The sequence below is a fragment of the Lepus europaeus genome, chromosome 7 (genome assembly GCF_033115175.1).
Source record: "Lepus europaeus isolate LE1 chromosome 7, mLepTim1.pri, whole genome shotgun sequence".
Taxonomy (NCBI): domain Eukaryota; kingdom Metazoa; phylum Chordata; class Mammalia; order Lagomorpha; family Leporidae; genus Lepus; species Lepus europaeus.
In genome coordinates this window covers 2,447,870-2,460,953 of record NC_084833.1, presented here as the reverse complement: position 1 = coordinate 2,460,953, position 13,084 = coordinate 2,447,870, and the positions used below count along the sequence as shown (strand labels likewise).

Below are 13,084 nucleotides of genomic sequence, written 5' to 3'. Positions count from 1 at the left end.
GGATGGCAATGAGGTGGGAGGTGGGGGAGGGGTCATGGCAGCACCAAGAGCTGATGCAGCCGGCGAACGGCCACGCTTGGCCCCGAGCAGACAATAGCATTCCGTGGCCCCAAAGGGAGCCCTGTGCTGTGACCCCGTGATGCCGTGGGGGGCGGCAACACTCTGTGCTCACAAAGCAGCGCGTGCTGATAGTCCAGTAGGCGTGCGGAGCAGGCAATCCCGGGCGGCCGGGGCGACTGCGGGGGAGGGGACAGGGCTTCCTTCCGGAGGACTTGGGGTGCAGCGAGTCTCGAACGAGCCTGTGATTACACTGAAGGCTGCTGAATGGGAACAGGAAAACCTCACGGGAGGGGGATCCGCGCCAACAGGAAGGGCAGCCGCAGGGCGATGTGAACAGGACAGTGGCGCGCTGACCACGAGCACCTGGTCTTACCACCCCCACCCCGGACCACAGGGAAGCTTCCAGAAGCCCCCTGAGCTGAAGAAGCGTGCTCAGGCCACCACCTCCTGCTCCGGATGTCCCTCCCCCAGCCTGGTGCTCCCGAGCTCCCGAGCCAGGCTCCAGGCCTCACAGGGTCTCCTCCCAGGCTGGCCCCCGCGTGGTCGGAGCAAGAGCCGGGCCCTGACAGCTCCATTGTCCACGTGATCCGCAGGCGCGCAGACCTCATGGTGAGCAGCACGCAGCCCCCACAAGCCAATGTTTATTCATAACCCCCAAATCTGCTTCCCGCCGTCTATTTCAGAACAGCCAAAAACAACAGCTCCATGCAGCAGCGGAGCTCCGTGCCACAGGACAGCCTTCGCTTTCCACGGCGAGCCACGGGGCGCTCGGCGGGGGTGCCTGGCCTCCGTTCCCGGCCCAAGCGGGGAGCCTGGGGCACCATCCCCAAGCCACGTGATTCAGTGCCAAGTGAGGGGGCCCTACTCTGTCCTCACTGGGTCCCGTCTGACACAGCACCCACAGCTTGCTCCTGCCCACCCCACCCCCGTCTTCTGGATCCCCCAAGAATCCAACACACCCATGGGGTGGGCGAAGAGGACGGGTCAGCCAGCTTTCCCAGGCCCAGCACCAGTCCTGGAGCCACTCGGTACCTGGGCTGCCTGAAGGGGCTGCCACCTCAACCTCCCGGGCCAAGGACGCCCCAGAGAACGTGCGTGGGAGGCCGAGGACACTGCCGGCGCTGCTCTCCAGTCACACTGCTGCCCTGCTGCCCACAAGCCCTGGTGGTGAAGACGTCTTGCCGGGTCAGACCGAGCGGCTTAACACAGGAAAGGGCGTGTGCCTAGGCCTGGAGTGAGCTGGAGCACAGACATGTGCAGCCAACCCCACCCGGAGAGCACCTGCCCAAGTGCCCACGCTCCCCTCCCTCCTTCCTTCCCCCCACACATCCACCCGTCTGTCCATCCCTGCCCAGTCCCTACGCCATTCCGACCCTGTGCAACGTGCAGGGACCCCGCTGTGAGCCCTGCTGCCCGCTCCTGGCTCTCCGCTCTCACGGAGGGCAGTACGCCTAATCAATTCGCCTCACGAGCAGGTGCTGGCAAAGTAACTTCCATGCCCCATCTCTCTGGCTTACACCACGTCACTGTCGGAATCTGCTCCACACCCGGTCCCTACACCACCAGGAAAGCTGCTCCCAGGACAGACCCCCAGGCCCCAGCCCAGATACCCTGGTACTGACAGGCGCAGGCGGAGGCCTGGCCGCAGGTGTAGGGTCACACACCAGGTGCTGTGCGCGTGCCACGAGCATGGTGTCTTCAGACGTGGCGCATCAGGTGCTAAGATGGGAGAGCCCCCTGCCACGTGGCAGAGCCGGAAGTAGAGGCTCTGAGAGCCTGAGAAGCCTGTGCAGGGTCACAGAGCCCCGACACAGCAGGCAAAGGCCGACAGCTGGGCCTGTACTGGAAGAGAGGCTACACCTCTGGACGCCACCAGGTGACACGCGGCTCTGTCACCAGGACGAGGGTGGTCAGTGCCCCAACCCCTCCAGGAGGAGGGCCCCTGAAGATGGCCGGGCGGCGGGGGAGGGGTCGCCTGCAGAATTCACCATGCTGAGAGCTCTCACCCCGCCACGGCCTGAATGGCGTCTCCCAGTAGTCACACAGGGCAGCGCTGGCCCAGGTGACTACATGTGGAGACGGGGCCCTTAGGAGCGAAGATAGAAGAGGGACCTGGGGGGCGTGGCTCAAACCCAACAGGACTGGGGTCCCTGAGAGGAGAAGTTGCCACGTGAGCAGTCCGTGGGCAAGCCGGGACGAGAGCACCCACCAGGAGCCCCGCTCGCCACGCCTTGGTGTGGGGCTCAGCCTCCAGACCGACAGAAAATTAATGGCCACTCGGGCCAGCTGCCTGGGCAGTGGTATTTTGTTTGGACAGCCGGAGCTGGTGGATGCAAGGCTCCCCCCTGCCTCCTGCCATCTGTGCCAGCAGCCCAGGGAAGCAGTAACGACATCCCACGCCCTGTGAGAGTCCACGAGACACATGCCTGGCCCCTCCCTCCAGAGCCTCTGGCCAGCAGTGACCTCCACAAGAGGTCCCTCTCTAGATGGACCTCAGACACCAAGTCCTATAGCAGCAGGCGGGGCTGGAGGGAACAAGGGTAGGGCTGGTTCCCAGCATCCCCAGGTTGCCATGGCAACCCGGGGCCGGCTAGCACCACCAGTCCCCTGATGGCACCAGGGGCACCCTGGACTGAGCTCGATTTGGAGGGGAGCCTCAGCAAGGGGGCACAGTTACAACCCAGAGCAGCCGCTGAGAAGCAACGACCCCCAGGCCCCTGCCCGCTCGCCAAAGCAGCCCCGGGGCTGGGGGGAGGGGTGGGATGGAGCGGGAAACCGGCAGCGGGTCGGCGTTTGCTTCCTGCCCGACCAGGGAACAGCCAGCCGCCCCTCTGGGAGTCGGTTTCTGCTGCTCATTACTATCTGAGCCCCCAGCGGTGCTAACAGAACCACCGCCTGTGTTTTCAAGTCCTCCGAAGGCAACAAACACAGCCGATTCTGGAAGGCCCCCAGCACGGCCACAGCGGCGTCTTGCAGAGGGTCTGTACACACGACGAGGAACAGGACCCTGACAGGACAGCTCCTGCCCCCTTCTTTGTCCCTGCCTTCTGGGCAAGCAGGCCACGGTGCTCCCTGCGGAGTGGGCATCTGTGACTGTGGCAGGCAGAGGCGCCGTCTTCAGCCTTCCGCTGGTCACTGCGCCCCGACTGTCCGTGGCGCCCTCCCCGCCCCACTCCCCGATCTGGACCTGGCGCTTTTCCTGAGTGCACCCAGCCCTCAGCCACAGGGCTCCTGGCTCCAGGGCAGGCTCGCACGTAACTCAGGACCTCTGCTGGGCGGAGAAGTGAGCTGGCCGAGGAGCACAGGCTCCACAGAGGACCTGGGGCCTAGAGACAGAGCGAGAGCTTCCTGGGGACATCACCTGAGCACCTGGATCCAGCCACGCCTGGAGCTACGTAACCCTGGGCTTTTCAGTTACATAAGCTGACGAAGTTCCTGTTTTCAGGGACTGGTATTGGACGGAACGCTGGGATTTTGTCACCTCTAATTAAAAGCATGGTGAGAGGGCCGGTGCCACGGCTCAACGGGCTAATCCTCCGTCTGCGGCGCCAGCACACAGGGTTCTAGTCCCGGTCGGGGTGCAGGATCCTGTCCCGGTTGCCCCTCTTCCAGGCCAGCTCTCTGCTGTGCCCTGGGAGTGCAGTGGAGGATGGCCCAAGTGCTTGGGCCCTGCACCCCATGGGAGACCTGGAGGAAGCTCCTGGCTCCTGGCTCCTGGCTCTGGCTTGGCCCAGCCCTGGCTATTGCGGTGATGTGGGGAGTGAACCAGAGGATGGAAGATTGCTGTCTCTGTCTCTCCCTCTCTCTCTCTGTAACTCTTTCAAATAAACATTTTTTTAAAGACAGAAATGCAGAAACGGCCAGTAATTGCACAAAAGGAGACTTGGCCTTGGACACAACAAGGGAAATGCAGACAGAAAGGGCGTGAGGACAGCAGGGCGCTGTGCACACACCGGGCCGGCAGCACGGAGTATGCAGCGCCGGATGCTGGCGAGGGCCGGCAGCACCCCAGCAGGGCCTGCGGCCCACAGCGCCCCGGCCATAGAGGGTCGCCATCAGGAGGCGCCATCTCTCGGAGGTGATCAGGATTCTGTGAGGTCACGAGGGTGGGGCCCTCAGGGCAGAATCCACGTCCTTGTAGGAGGAGACACCAGAACACTAGCTCCGTGTCTGTCACCGTCCCCCCTTCCCACCACGTGAGGCCACAGCGAGAGCAGCCCTCCCCAGGGCCGGACCACGCTGGCGTCCGGAACCTCAACGTCCCAGCCCCCAGGATGCCAAGTTTTGCTACAGCAGCCTGAGCCGACTCAACCGCACACTTGGGACAGAACAGGGGACGCAGCCGACATTCTCTCCACTGTCCCCCCCACCCCAGTGTGTGAGCACACACCTGCATCGGGAGACCAAGACGGACAGCCACAACCAGCTGCCCGTGAGAGCCACAGGCTAGAGGCGAGCCCAGCGGCCACCCACGGCAAGGTGACCCAGTAGTGAAACGGCAACTAGATGTGCCCTCGTCACCTGCCGAGAGGGCCAGGGGCCGGCAAGGAAGCCAGGCGCTGACCCCCTCGCCGAGTCCACTCACACAGCTCCCGAGCAGACAAGGCGCCCAGCTACGCTGTTGAGGGGGGCATGAGGGAGACAGGCCTGCGACAGACACAGAGTGAAGAGACACACGTCGGGATGGGGCACATGGCCTGCCGGGACAGCTGTCCAGCCTCCCTGCAGTGGACACAGGAAGCCCCCACAGGCTGACCTGTCAGAACCACATGCAGGGGCTGAAGGACATGTGGGCGGCTCCCCGGGGGGGCTGCACACAGGTGGCCCACACGGGTCCCAGAGACTGTGCTGGCTCTGCACACTGAGGGGCGGTCACTCAAGCACAGGTCCTCCTGCGTGGGGCACTGTCCCCTCCCAGCATCCCCTCCTCGTCGAGGGCCACCACTGAGAACTCTGATGGGATGGAGGCCACTCGGTGCTTGGGAGTGGTCACCAGATGCCCGGCAAAACCACGGGGTCAGAGGGTGGGAGGTAGGGTGGGGGGTTTAAGACTCACGTGGGTCCCCCACGAGACCACGCACGGTCTCCAGTATGAGGGGCACAGCCCCTGCTCGGGACGCCATATGCAGGGCTCCGGCCTGTTCCTGGGGGCAGCCTGACTGCCTGTTACAGGTCACGGGGTGAAAGGGGGGAGCTGGGGGGGTGCACGCCCGGGCAGGTGGCAGACGGTTCTCAGAGAAGCCCACTGGCGAAACGTCCTGTGAGGCTTCTGGATGGCACAGGCAGGTGGAGGGGGAGTGTGGCCAGCCAGACAGCAGGGCTCAGAGCCGCCCTCATGTCCAGGGAGACTCCAGAAGCCCCTTCTTTGGGGGGGCCCCCCACCAAGAGTGCGTCCTTGGGGAACCCCAGCAGCAGTTGCCTGAGGGTCCTGATCCCACCAGGCTCCGGCCATGCCCAGGGCTCACGAGCCCTCATGAGCAGCCCACCTGGGGAGCGAGGTTGGGGTGCAGGAAGGGGCATCTGACACCCCAGGTCGGAGCTGCCGGTCACCTGGCCACTGTTCCGCCCTCAGCATTTTGGGGACTGGGCTGCACCTGCCCCCAGAGGCTGGGGGCAGGGTGGGTGGTGGGGATGCCGGCCACAGCTGCGTCCCAGAGCTCCTGCCCACAGGCACAGGGACACGTCACTGAAGACGGCAGCATGGGTGCCTTTCTGAGGGGTCTGGCTCGGCCGCGGGAGCCCCAGCAGGTCTCAGCATGCGCGGGATCCTCTCTCCCTCAAAGCCGCCCCGGGGTCCCTGGTCCCAGCTCACTTTGTGGAACCAGACGATGGGAAGATGCGAGGCCGTGCCCACATCTGCCCGAAGCTGTGTCCACGGATAAGGAAATCAACGCCAGGGCACAGGCAGGGCCAGGAGCAGGGTCACGCCGGGCCCTGCCACCCGCCCTGACTCCCCCCACCCCACCCCAGCAGCGTGGCGGCATCACATCTCGGCGGGGATGCGGGGGTGCTGTGGCCGTGTTGCTAACAGATACAACCGGCAGCTTCGAGCGAGGGAGATCGCCCTCGGTCCTCGGCCCTCGGTCCCGCGGGGGTGGGGGAGTGGGGGCGCCGTTCCAACAGCTGAGAGCTCAAACAGCAGACGCCACAGTTGCCCAGAGACGGAGGAGGAATTCTACCTCCCGGCAGCGGCAGCAGCTCCACCGGAGAGGCTCCGGGTGCCGGCCGGCCAGCCCCACCCGTGTGCCAGCCCTTCGTGGAGAGGGCTTTCGTACCTACGCCTGCAGCTGCGTCTACACCCACACAGCCGACCCGCATGCGAGGATCCAGCTGACGGCGGATTCAGGACGGCCGAAGGCTCCCAGCATCTGCACTGGCCGTGCGCCGCCGCCTTCCCTGACCGATACGCTCTGACACTGTCTTGGGGACCACGAGTCACCCAGAAGGGAGCTGACAAGCACGGGAGGGGCTGAGGAGGGCCCACGGGGACCCAAGCCGTGCTTTATTTAAGGGACTCGAGCAGCCAGGGATGTGGGGAGCGTGGGAGGGCCTGGAACCACTTCCCTGGGGACACAGGGGGATGCTGTGCCTGTATTTGTACCCTCCTGGCTCCGCTCCTCTGGAGAACTTTGAGTGACACGGTCACCCAGGCGTGGCTCCTGGGCAGGGACCACACAGGCCAGCACCGGCACCATCCGGGCCCACGTGGCCAGTACTGGGTAAGGCGTGTCATGGGCAGGTCCCTGCTCTGCCAAATCGGTACCCGGTGGGCAGGGTTCCTTCAGTCTTCCCTTGGCTCAGGATCCAAGGCCCCTGAGAGTGGTGGCCCCCCAGGACAAACAGCCTGCTGAGCAGAAGGAGCCTGGGGGCTGCTCGTTGGCAGGAAACGCAGGCCCCACACGAGCTGCCGCAGGGCGGCGCTGCTGGCGACGGCAGCTGAGGTGGTGCTGCCAACACACACAGGTGGCAGGTCTGGGAGTCCAGGGGGAGCTGGCCCTTTCGTCCCCTGGTCCAGGGCCATGTCACCTGGCCACCTTCACACGGCCACGGAGGAGTCGCCAACACCCACGCTGCCACGGACAGGGGCTCAGTAGCAGCCAGGGAAATGCGTCCGGTGCCCACAGTGAGAAATCCCAGCACAGCGGTGGCATGGCTGGCGTTGAGCTGGCGGCAGCCGGGACCCTCCCGGGAGGCAGAGCGGACATGCGGCAGCCTCTCTGGGGTTAAACTCTCTCCTGTCGCATGACCAGGAGCCACATTCCCGACAGCTCTGCTCACGGGAGCCCGGGCAGAGGCACCGTCCAAGCGCGCACCAGCGGGAGGGGGCCTGAAGCCATGTGTCAGCACACAGGGCTGTGAACTCCCCAGCCACTGCTCGCCGCGGGGACGCAGGCATCGGGGGGCCGGTCCCAGAGCACAGACCCTGGGCCCCCAGCACGGGAAACCCAACAACAGGCACAGGAAAGGTGCCAGGAGCAAATCGGAGTTGCTGGGTGTTTGTTAAACCCTGAAGGGCACCACCACTGCTGGGAGGTCGGGAATCTCACGCAACCCCAACCGACTGCGCCCAGAAGATCCTTCCACCAGGACACCTGTCTGGCCACCGTCTGTCCCTCCTCGGACCGCCACCACCCTTGCCATTAATCCCGTGGCCAAGGATCGCTGCGTGGAAACAGCTGATGCAGCCCCCTCCCTCTGCCTTTCACAGCCTCCCCTCTCTGACACGCACATGGGTTTCACCACGGCACGTGCACTGCCCCCAGCCCTTGCTACTCCTGAACAACGCTTGTCATTGTGGGGGCCTCTCTGTTGGGATTTAGGGCGACAGGCACGGCAGGCCAGTGAGGACAGAAGCGGGGGCACAGCTGCCCGCTGGGACGGGAGGCGTGGCTGGGCAGCAGCACGCGGACAGAGCTTTCTGCCTGCCCGTGTCAAATGCGCTGGACTGTTCCCGCGACCTGTGCGTTGTGCCGTGCACCCATCTCGCCTCTATCAAGTCAGTGTAAAACGGGGCAGAGTCACAGCCACAGAAAGCCCAAGCGTGAGCAGAGCCCAACAGGGCCCTCTTGAGGCCCCTCCCCACCCTCAGCACCCAGCTCAGGTTCCGTCTCCTCTGTGATGCCGGCCTGGGGCTCTCCCTCCACCCTGGGAGGCAGGGACACCCCCTCCTCTGCCCATTCCACAAATGCCCACAACAGCTAGGGCGGGACGACCCCACCGCCCCAGACAGCCCAGCAGGGTCCTTCCTCTCGGGCTCCCTGGGCTGTGGCAGGGAGCACAGCCCCCGGCTACAGACGCTGCGCCCTAACCCCAGGCTGCCAGCAGTGTACTCTGATCTCCATTTTCTCGACAGGCCATGGAACACACAAGCCCTCAGCTGTCAGAGACCTGGCCCACGGCTGCAGGCTCTGGGCTGGAGGAAAGGGCCGCGAGAGACGACGCTAGAAGCTGGAAGGGGCAAGAAAACAGGCTCCCCCCGGAGCTCCCTGCCGACGGCACCCGGGCTGAGCTTCGGAATTCTGACTTCCGCCAGGGAAACTCCGTGTGGTCTGAAGCCACTACGTTTGGGGCCATCTGTTCCAGCTCCTGAGACCGGTCGTGGCTCCTGTGCTGACACGTGGGGCGGGCGCGCTCTGCACACGGCAGTGTCACAAGCTCACGAAGGCACCTTTGGCCCACGGCACAGCCACACGCTGGGCACCAGGGTCTGCTTCTGTGCTCTTGAGCTGTCTGGGGCCCAGGACAGCCCTGAGCGACCTTCTCCGGGAGGGGCCAGGGGCCCCAGAACGTGAAACCCTGCTTGGGCACAAGCCCAGGCAGACGCCACACGTGTACAGCGGGAGTGAGAACACCCTTCCAGGAATCCGACAGCCGACACCGCCGGGAGCACCGCCCGCTGCTTCACAGGATGTGCGTCAGCCTGGCAAGTGCTGCCTCACCCACCCCCATGTGGGGACCCCGCCAGTGCAGCCGGGAAAGCCACACGCTCTTATCCCAGGATGTGGGGCGATCCTGGCAGGTGGGCGGGAGAAGCTGACTTGGGGGGGGGGGTGGCGGGCAAGGCAGGCTGCTCCCAGCTGCCCTGCCTTGTGCTGCCTGCTCTCCAGAAAGCCTCCACTGCCCAGAGAGTGGAGAGGGCAAGCAAGGCCCAGTGTGGCCTGCAGGCAGGCCTCCAGGACTGCCCCACCCAGCCTCAGCACAGCCAGCACACTGGAAAGAGTGGTACCCGGAGCAGGGCGGGCCTTGGACGGCAGGTGCGACAAGGCCCCCGGAGCCACAGAGGGAAGGGCTGAGGCAGCCTGGGAAGCGAGGGCAGGTGGCCTGGGGCAGGCCAGGGGCCCATGGGGGCAGGAGTTCCAGTCTGCATCTGTAGCCCAGGCTTCTCACACCAGGACAAACCTGCTCCTGTGGCTGCTGACCCCCGCCCAGCCTTGCTGCCCCCAGCAGAGCAGGACGAGCCTGGACATGTGACCCGGAACCCCCACACGCTCTGCCCCAGGACACCGTGTTCTCACAAAGCAAAGCCTGTTCTTGCAGGGCCACTCCTGTCCGGGAAGGGCGCGGTCTGAGGAAGGCACTGGGCCATCAGGACGCCACCTGGCCCCCTGAGCACTGCAGACCTGCCTGGGCCAGGCCAACCCGAAGGGCGCGGGAGCTGCTAGCAGGAAACTTCAGAAAACCAGGGTGAGTGTGCATGCGAACACAGCACGGCCCTGCACGGGCAGACACAGCCGAGTCCACGACCACCAGGCGCACGTGGGCTCAGTGTCTCAGACGAGCACCTGGGAGGAGGCAGAGACACTCCCCACGTGAGCACGGCCACGCCCCGACTCTCCTACAGAGACCCTCCCCACGTGAGCACGGCCACGCCCCGACTCTCCTATAGAGACCCTCCCCACGTGAGCACGGCCACGCCCCGACTCTCCTATAGATAGAGACGCTCCCCATGTGAGCATGGCCACGCCCCGACTCTCCTATAGAGACCCTCCCCACGTGAGCACGGCCACGCCCCGACTCTCCTATAGAGACGCTCCCCACGTGAGCACGGCCACGCCCCGACTCTCCTATAGAGACCCTCCCCACGTGAGCACGGCCACGCCCCGACTCTCCTATAGAGACCCTCCCCCTGTGAGCACAGCCACGCCCCGACTCTCCTATAGAGACGCTCCCCACGTGAGCACGGCCACGCCCCAACTCTCCTATCGATAGAGATACTCCCCCCATGAGCAGGGGCACGCCCCGACTCCCCTATAGATAGAGACGCTCCCCACATGAGCACACGCATGCCCCGACTCTCCTATCTGTACAGCTTTCTCCAAGCCATCGCCTCTGTAACCGATCTGTCGGCACTCACTTATCAAGCAATGTGCAGCGGGTGCTACACCTGGGACTCTAGGATGGATGCAAGACTGACCGCCCCCCGCCGCCCCCGTAGTGGAGACAGAGATGGGGCAGGCCTCCCTCCACCCAGGGCTCTCAGGGCAGCAGGGGGTCCTGCCTGTGAATAGGAAGCTGCCTGCCAGCAGCCTAAGAGCCCGGGAAGGCCATCAGCTCCCCCACCGGGACGCAGTTCTCTGGAGGCCAGGAGGCAGCCCCCAGCCTGAGGACTGAGCCAGGACTGACTGAGCAGCCCTGGAAGCGGGAGTGTCCACGCTGTCTTGCGAGGAGTTTCTGGTTTACACAAAGCCCGGTGGAATGGCACGCACCAGCCACCCTGTTGGATTTGGAGAAATCTCCGGCAGCACATGGCCCGGTGCCGCCACACACTCCAGGGGCCGCAGCCGCCACCCCCAGCCCGAGAGGGGCAGGCGTGGCTGGGAAGGGAGGGGCTCGCGCCCGGCGCCATCTTACCTGCCTGGCTGTCCCTGAGCTTGCAGTGCACCTCCTCCACGCACGCGGCAGGGAACCACCCGACATGGCCGCGGGCACTGCCTTCCCAGAAGCCGCCTTCGCCGATGCTCAGGACTAGAGGGGAGAGAAAGAGGACAGCGTTAGCAGAGAACGTGGCCGAGGCAGCCGGGCAGCGGCAGAGGTCAGCGGTGCCCACGGCCCTCCCCACTCCTTCGGAGGGCACAGCGCCTGCCGCCCCAGGCACCTGGGCCCTGTAGGTGGTGGAGAATGAGGCCCCGGCATCCTGTCACCTGAGGCTCCCGCCCCACGTCCTAGGAGCCCACGTGCAGCCTGAGACAGCAGGTGGCAACGGACAGCCTGGCCTCCAGGGACTTCAGATGTGAGAGTGGGGGGCAGGCAGCCCCTGGGGAAGGGAGGTGCTGAGGCCCTGTGGCTACTCCTCAGCTGAGAAGGGGCTGGCGGGGGAAGGGTGAGGACAACCCTCTCCAATCTTGGAACCCAGCCTGATGACCGACAACTCGCAACAGACGGGCCAGTGGCCCATGTGTCAGCTCACATGTCCTACAGCCGTGTGACATCATCACATTTGAAACAGAAAGGGCCAGGTGCAGAGCCTCGCGTGACCGGCACACGGGGGCCTGGCTGCCCACGTGCTGACATACCAGTAACAAATGCTGACCAGCACTGGGAGTTCTTTCTGGGTTCTGCCGAGAGAACCCAATCCCCTTCCAGGGGGTAGGAGTGGCTAGTCGGCGCCCATGTCCTCAGGGGCCACAGGGCACAGGACGGCCACAGCCGCCCCAGGGTCCAGGCTTAGGGGTCCCTCGCTGGGCCCAGGGCTGGCTGCACGTGGGCCCCGAATGCAGTCTGTCTTTCAGCCTTTACTGAGGGAGCGTGAGGGAGGGACCCCAGCCGGACACCGGGGTGCAGAGTTGAATGCCGCAGGACCCCGTTTCATAGATTTCAGCAGCCCGGGCAAAGCTCTCGGTGTGGCAGGGCGGGGAAGGGAACCGGCCTCTCAGGACCGCGGGGCTGGGCTGTGGCCGCCCCCACGCCCTCGAGCCCTGTGAGCGTGGCTATGCAGCAGGTGTGCAGCATCGCCCCACCCCTCCATCAGGCGGGACCCCCGGCTCCTCCCCGTACTGCCAGGGCCACACTGCCCACTGGGCCCACGACTGCTGAGGGACACTGGAGAAGCACCCAGGATGGGCTGAGTTCCTCCCTGGTCATCTGAGGAGCGGGCCTCAGCGAAACAGGAGCCGCAGGCCAGCTGACCGGGACATCTCCCACAATGCCCCAGAGTCCCGGATCTGAGCGATGCCCAGGGCTGCAAAGGGCGGGAGGCCAGGCAGGGGCCGGCTGGAGCCAGTGCCATGTGCCTTGATTCTCAGTGGGCAGCAGGCCGTTCGGTGGCTCCTAGGGGGCTGGGGAGATGGGACCACTTAGGGAGAGCTGGGTATCCTCTTGGGGGGGGGCGCTCTGTCACACGCTGGTCTCTGCAGCACTTGGGAGAGCGTGCTAACAGCTCCGTGCCTATTCCTCACTGCTCAGAGGAGACCAGCAGCACTGGGTGCACAGTGCAAAGGGGCTTGCTGCCGCCACCTGCCCCGGTTCTGAGTTTAAGCTCTGCCAAGTGCAGGCATCGTTGGGAGACCCACAGGGGCAAGGCCACTCCCAGCTGGCTTGAGAGCGCGGAGACAGGTTAACAGCCAAGTACAGGTGGCCCCTGCAGAGGATCACCCCGCCTGGCAGGGCGGGGAGGGGGGGAGGCTCACTCCAGCAGGGAGATCGGGGGAGAGGGAGAAACATTGTGGCAGGTGGACACCAGGGCTCTCCGCCAGGGACCCAGAGAGAGTGGAGGCTGAGAGGGAGGGGTGGGGTGAAGGCAGGACCCTGAGGCCCCAGGGGGAACAGCTCAGGCATTGGCATACACACGGGGAACGGGCCTGGGGGTGCACCTGTGCTCACACACCTGGGCAGGTTCTAAGGGCCTGCCTGATGGGAACACCTGGGCCAGGTGGGCGGGCACTCCTCACACAGTGAAGAGGGGACTAGACTTGCACCATGCCCCCCACTGCTGGTTTACATCATTCAAAAGTGGACACTTCTCTCCTTGTGTGAGACGGGCAGGACCAGAGCACTGGGCTGGGAGCCCACAGACTTCGGGTCATGG

General features: G+C 65.1%; 1 protein-coding gene across 5 annotated transcripts in view; it reads right to left on the bottom strand.

The window, feature by feature from the left end:
- SHANK2 (SH3 and multiple ankyrin repeat domains 2) overlaps positions 1-13,084 on the bottom strand; it is a 399,303-nt gene that overhangs the window by 204,269 nt on the left and 181,950 nt on the right. For all 5 annotated transcript variants that reach the window (XM_062195675.1, XM_062195679.1, XM_062195676.1 and 2 more), the window contains one exon: positions 10,912-11,025. In XM_062195675.1, coding sequence (XP_062051659.1) covers positions 10,912-11,025 — 114 coding nt within the window. The remainder of the gene's footprint in view (positions 1-10,911; positions 11,026-13,084) is intronic.